We start from the raw sequence: 6,205 nt of genomic DNA, 5'->3' as shown, positions 1-6,205 counted from the left end.
ATGTGAACACTGTTAAACTGATAAACGTATAAACTGTTTAACTGATAAACTGTTAAACTGATAAACGTATAAACTGTTTAACTCTTAAACTCTTATAATCTCATAATCCTGATTCATTACCAGGAAAATATGAAGATAAGGTTAATGATGTGTGTCCCACAATGCACCGCGGCCCCGTTCTGTTTCCGGCGGCGTGCAGCGTCGCTTCGGGGCCTCAACTCAGACACAGATGTTCCCGTTTCTACCGGGAGTTTTCGGTGCTAAGGGGTCCGAGCGGCGGCTCCCGGCGGGCCGGTGAACCGGATGCCGCTCACGGTGCGGAACTCTTCCCGGAGGAGGAGAAAGACGCCGGAGAAGAAGCTCCCGGAGCGGCCGGAGGAGGCGACTTCTTCCGCTGCTGCTCGGGTACGGAAAGCTAACAGCTAACAGGCTAACAGGCAGCTTTAGGTAGCGGGGGGTAAAATACGGTTTAAACTGCCGGTTAGCTCAATGCTAACATGCTAATCTGGTAGTTTACAGTCCTGTTGTGTGTGTGTGTTTATATGTGCTTGTGTAATGTGTGTTTGTCTTTGTGTATTTTGTGTCGTATGTTTGTGTCTTAGTGTGTTTGTATATCATTTTTGTGTCATGTTTTAATGTTTGTGTGTGTCTTTGTGTGTCTGTGTTGTGCTGCACCTGAAGAGCGCCCGTTGTTCTAACCCGTGTGACTCCCGTCTGTTCAGGTGATGGCGCCCATGAGGATGAAGCTGCGGGCGCGTCGCCATGACAACGCGCCCGCAGCCGCGCAGGCGGGAGGCGACCGAGAGGAGGAGGAGGAGGAGCCAGAGGAGGGGGGGCGGAGCCGAGGCAGCGGCAGGAGGAGGAAGGCGCCCGACGCGGCGGCGGCGGCGCCCGACGCCTCCTGGTCCCCTCCGGCCTCGGTGCGGGCGGCCATGGCGGCGGCGGAGGAGGCGTCGCCCGACTCCAAATGCCCGATCTGCCTGGACCGCTTCACCAACCTGGCGCACCTGGACCGCTGCCTGCACCGCTTCTGCTTCCCCTGCATCCGCGAGTGGTCGCGCAGCAAGGCGGAGTGTCCGCTCTGCAAGCAGCCGTTCGCCTCCATCCTGCACTCGGTGCGCGGCGAGGACGACTTCAAGGAGTACACGCTGCGGCCGCCGCCCGCCAACAGCAGCGTGGCGGCCACCGTCGCCATGGTGGCCGCCATGGCGTCGGCCGCGAGGAGCGACCACCAGATGAGGCTGATGCTGAGGAGGCACAGGGGGGCGGACGGCGGGGAGGCGGCGGCGAGGAGGCGGTGGGGGGGGGGAGGGGGGGGCAGGAGGGCGGGGGTGTGGGAGTGGTATCTGGACACCCCTCCTCTCACGCTCCCTCCTCTTCCTCGCCATCCCGACGTTTCTCCCGTCGCGGCGGAGGACAGCGAGGAGGGGGAGGAGCCGGGGGAGGGCGGGACGCGAGGCGGCGCCGACCCGACGGAGCGCGGCGTGATATTCGAGGGGCTGACGGGCCTCGGCGGCGCGGCGGCGCCCGACGACCGGGCGGCGCGGCGCCTGATGACTCGCCTGGCGGCGCGGCGGCGGCTGCAGCGAGAGGGCGGCGCGGTGCGGCGGCTGAGGGAGAGGGAGACCGTGGCCTTCCGCCGCGCCCTCTACCGCAACGCCGTGCGGGTCGCCGCCGCCGGTAACCACGGGCAACAGCGCGACATCACGGCGGAGAGCTTCCGCCGGAACCCCAGCCACCTGAACAGGCTCCGCCCCTGGCTGCGGCGAGAGCTCACGGTGCTGTACGGCGCCCACGGCTCGCTGGTCGACATCGTCCAGCGGATCATCATGGCGAGGGTCGCCCGCCACGGCCTGGAGGACACGCCCACCATAGAAGAAGAGCTGCGGCAATTCCTGTTGGCGCGCACCGACCACTTCCTGCACGAGCTGGTGAGCTTCGCCCGCTCGCCGCTCAGCCTGGAGAGCTACGACCTGCAGGCGGCGTACGAGCCGCCGGCCGCCGCCGTGGAGCTGGACGGCACGAGCTCCTCCTCCGACGTCAGCTCCGTCATCGCCATCTCGGAGGAAGAGGAAGAGGAGGAGCCGGCCGGAGGAGGAGGGGCGGCGGAGCGGCCGGCGGCGTGCGGCGCTCGAGACGACGCCCTCCGAGCGGGGAGCGGCCTCGGCACGGCGGCCTGGGACGACGAGACGCCGGGCCCCTCCTACTCCACCGCGGACGCGCCGCGATCGCTCGCCTCGCCGCCGTTAAGCCACGCCCCTCGAGAGGAGGCGGACGAGGAGGGAGGAGCCAAGGAGGAGGAGTGTCTGATTGTGGGATACAAGAAGCCGATCGCGGAGCGGACTCCTGAGCTGGTGCAGCTCTCCTCCGACACCGAGGAGGAGGAGGAGGAGGAGGAGCCTCCCCGCCTCCCCCCCCCCGCCCCCCCCCTCTCTTACCTACCCACAATGCCTCCCTCCACGTCGGGCGAGCCGAAGGAGAGAGACTCGTGGTCGGGCGGCTCTGGGAACTCCGTCTGCGCGCTCAGCCCGGCGGCGCCCGACGAGAGAGAGCGGCGCCCGGCGGGAGACGGGAAGTCTGGCGGTGGCGAGATGGCAAGAGAGAAGAGGAAGAAGAGGAGGAAGAAGAGGAGGAGCGGCACCCTGTCCAACCCCAACCGCTCCATCTACCCCGCCATGATGCGCCACCGCTCGCACTCCTCCTCGCCTGACTCCACCTGGGAGTTCCACTGCGCCCAGGTGTCCCCGCTCACCTCCTCGCCCTCCCGTTGCTCCTCTTCCTCCTTCTCCTCTTCCTCCTCCCCGCCGCCGGCGCCGACGCCTTCGCTCTCCCCCGACGGCCGCCGCGGGGAGAAACCCGGCGGGAAGAGGAAGTACAAGAGCCGCCACCTGGACGGCGCCGACGGGGACCCGAGCCGGAGGCCGGGCGGCGAGGAGGAGGCGAGGAGGAGGCGCGAGAGGTGAGGACGCGCTCCCCGTTCCCGTGTCTGTTAACGTGTCCCGTGATGTAATCTTCCTCGTCTTCCTCGTCCTCCAGCGGCGGCCGGCGGGCCGACCGGAGCCCGAGCGTGGAGATCGTCTACGAGGGCGTCGTCTCCCCGGACGCCTCGCGGACCCCGGCCCGCGAGCGGCGGCGGAAGCGACGGCGAGGGATCCGGCGCGGCAGGTGCGTCTCGCTCCGGCGCTCGCGGTCGTCTCCGGCCGCCGCGTCCTAACCGCCGTCTCTGTGCGCCCCGCAGCTCGCCGCTCATCATCACGCTGGACAGCGACAGCAGCCTGGACGCCGCCGGCAGCAGCAGTCCGATCAGCAGCCAGCAGACCGTCGACTTCTCGGACCTCCCCGCTCTCCCGTCGGTGCGCTCGGGCGGAGGGGGCGGAGCCCTGGGCGGCGCGGAAATCGGCGAGCTTCCCGTCGACATCCTGGACCGGGGTTCCGAAGGGTCGGAGGTCGCCGACGGCGACCGCGACGTGGACGTGGAAAACCTCGAGGAGAGCGGCTTCCTGCTGAACGACGACGAAGGACCAATGGGAGCCGCCGCCGCGAATCCGAAAGGCTCTCGGCCAATGGGAGAGAAGGACGCCGCTGCAAATCCGCCCGAGGCTTTATCCTCGGACGGCCGTCTCCTCGCCTCCATCCTCGACGACCTGAAGGGAAACTTTGACCCCGGGTTCCATCGGCGCGGCGCGGCGAGACCGGCGGACAGGAAGCGGCGCTTCGACTCGCCGGCGTCCAGAACGGAGGTGAAGGAGGCCCCTCCCCTCCTGAAGCAGGCGAGTCCCGTCAGGTCGTACAACAGGAACACGCCGCCGCCGCTAAAGCACAAAGACGCCGGGAGTCCGCGCCGCTCGCCGGCGCCCTCGTCCCGCGGCGCCGCCGACCTCAAGTGGAACCCCGTCGGCTCCGAAGGCCCCTCGTCGACGCCGAGGAGACGTTTCGCGAGAGGCGATCCGGCCGCCGCGAGCGGCGCCTCAGCCGATGTTGTGCGTTCCCGCCGTCATTTGGCGCCCGTCGACTCACCCTCGGCTCGCTCTGAGCTCCGAGCCCGGTCGGCGTCTTCTCGTTCGCATCTGGAGTTCAATCCTGCAAAGTTACATTCCGAGGAAATATCCTCTTCTGGTCTGAGCGACTCGCATCCAGCCAATTCTTCACCTGCCTTTGATTTCCATTCAACAGAGACTGGCTGGTCCAATCAAAAGCCGGCTGCTGATTCTACCTCCTCGGGTCTCAGGGGGGAGACCGGCGGGACGCCTTCTCGCCCGGTAGCGCCCGTTGACCTCCATCCTACCAGCGCTGCTTCTGCTGGAGACACCGGGGGCGTCCACCATGACGACGCTCCGCCCCCTGCTTTGGTTTCACCCGTTGATTTCAGGACTCGGATCCCCTCCTCGCCCGTTGACTCCCACTCGCCCAGTGAGAGAGAGGGGCGCTTGCCCTCTACAGGTAGCTCGGTGGAGCCCGTTGACGTGCATCCTGGTCCCAGATCTACCGTTGACCTCCACTCTTCCAGAGCGGCTGCAGGAGAACTGACTGACGTCAAGGTGTCATCGTTAGCCAATCACGGGGCCGGATGGCCTTGCGCTCGCCTGGCACCCGTTGACGTGCATTGTCCTTTTCAACCCGTTAACGTACATTCTTCTAGCACCACGACAGGTAAACACCTGAGACGCACGTCCTTATCCTCCGCTACCATTGACGCCCTCTCAGAACACGGTGTCTCCATTGGCGCCCGCTCAAAACCTCTACACCTCCGCAACCACTTTGATCCAAGATCCCGTTTCTCCATTGACGCCCACTCGGAACTCGGTGTCCCCATTGACGCCCTCTCGGAACCAGAACACGGTCTCTCCATTGACGCCCGCTCAAAACCTCTACACCTCCGCAACCACTTTGATCCAAGATCCCGTTTCTCCATTGACGCCCGCTCGGAACTCGGTGTCCCCATTGACGCCCTCTCGGAACCAGAACACGGTGTCTCCATTGACGCCCTCTCGGAACACGGTGTCCCCATTGACACCTGCTCAAAACCTCTACACCTCCGCAACCACTTTGATCCAAGATCCCGTTTCTCCATTGACGCCCGCTCGGAACTCGGTGTCCCCATTGACTCCCTCTTGGAACACGGTCTCTCCATTGACGCCCTCTCGGAACACGGTGTCCCCATTGACGCCCTCTCGGAACCAGAACACGGTGTCTCCATTGACGCCCTCTCGGAACCAGAACTCGGTGTCCCCAATGACGCCCTTTCGGAACACGGTGTCTCCATTGACGCCCTCTCGGAACACGGTCTCTCCATTGACTCCTGCTCAAAACCTCTACACCTCCGCAACCACTTTGATCCAAGATCCCGTTTCTCCTTTGACGCCCGCTTGGAACTCGGTGTCCCCATTGACGCCCTCTCGGAACCAGAACTCTGTGTCCCCATTGACGCCCTCTTGGAACCAGAACTCGGTGTCTCCATTGACGCCCTCTCGGAACCAGAACTCGGTGTCCCCATTGACGCCCTCTCGGAACCAGAACACGGTGTCTCCATTGACGCCCTCTCGGAACCAGAACACGGTGTCTCCATTGACGCCCTCTCGGAACCAGAACACGGTGTCCCCATTGACGCCCTCTCGGAACCAGAACACGGTGTCCCCATTGACGCCCTCTCGGAACCAGAACACGGTGTCCCCATTGACGCCCTCTCGGAACCAGAACACGGTGTCTCCATTGACGCCCTCTTAGAACCAGAACACGGTGTCTCCATTGACGCCCTCTTAGAACCAGAACACGGTGTCCCCATTGACGCCCTCTTGGAACCAGAACACGGTGTCCACATTGACGCCCTCTCGGAACCAGAACACGGTGTCCCCATTGACGCCCTCTCAGTTCTTTGAAGATCAAAGTTTAAATGATTATTTTCACATGTGACTTGTTTCTTTTTGTGGGCGTGGACTCTAATGTGGACGGATCAATATAAATATTTACTATTGATTATTGGCACATTGTGACATTTTGTTTTCAATGGTTAAAATTAGGTTTTAAACTGAACTTGAGTTTTGATTATCAATTCAAAAACTATTTTTTATGTCTTATGGTCTTAATCTTTATATAATTATTGATTGGTTGACTCTGGAGGTGATAAGCCCCGCCCACTTCAGTATCATAAGCCCCGCCTCCTGTCTCAAATGTAGTCTGAAATAAACAGAAATTCAAGTAAAAGTAA

The 6,205-nt window shown here is 62.9% G+C and overlaps 1 protein-coding gene across 1 annotated transcript; it reads left to right on the top strand.

Annotated features, from left to right (window-relative positions):
- Positions 1-6,205, top strand: LOC130212188 (uncharacterized). The gene is made up of 4 exons (XM_056443328.1): positions 1-405; positions 723-2,959; positions 3,037-3,165; positions 3,239-6,205. Exons 1-4 carry the CDS (start codon positions 304-306, stop codon positions 5,874-5,876), a joined length of 5,106 nt encoding a protein of 1,701 aa, XP_056299303.1. The 5' UTR covers positions 1-303; the 3' UTR covers positions 5,877-6,205.

The sequence above is a fragment of the Pseudoliparis swirei genome, chromosome 21, assembly GCF_029220125.1.
Source record: "Pseudoliparis swirei isolate HS2019 ecotype Mariana Trench chromosome 21, NWPU_hadal_v1, whole genome shotgun sequence".
Lineage (NCBI taxonomy): Eukaryota > Metazoa > Chordata > Actinopteri > Perciformes > Liparidae > Pseudoliparis > Pseudoliparis swirei.
Note: the sequence above shows the minus strand (reverse complement) of the source record. Positions and strands in the feature narration are given on the sequence as shown.

Excerpts from the sequence above, each read along its gene's own strand:
- LOC130212188 (XM_056443328.1), top strand. The coding sequence starts at position 304 with ATGCCGCTCACGGTGCGGAACTCTTCCCGGAGGAGGAGAAAGACGCCG. Across the intron at positions 406-722 it reads CTTCTTCCGCTGCTGCTCGG|GTGATGGCGCCCATGAGGAT; the intron begins GTACGGAAAGCT and ends CCGTCTGTTCAG. Across the intron at positions 2,960-3,036 it reads GCGAGGAGGAGGCGCGAGAG|CGGCGGCCGGCGGGCCGACC; the intron begins GTGAGGACGCGC and ends CTCGTCCTCCAG.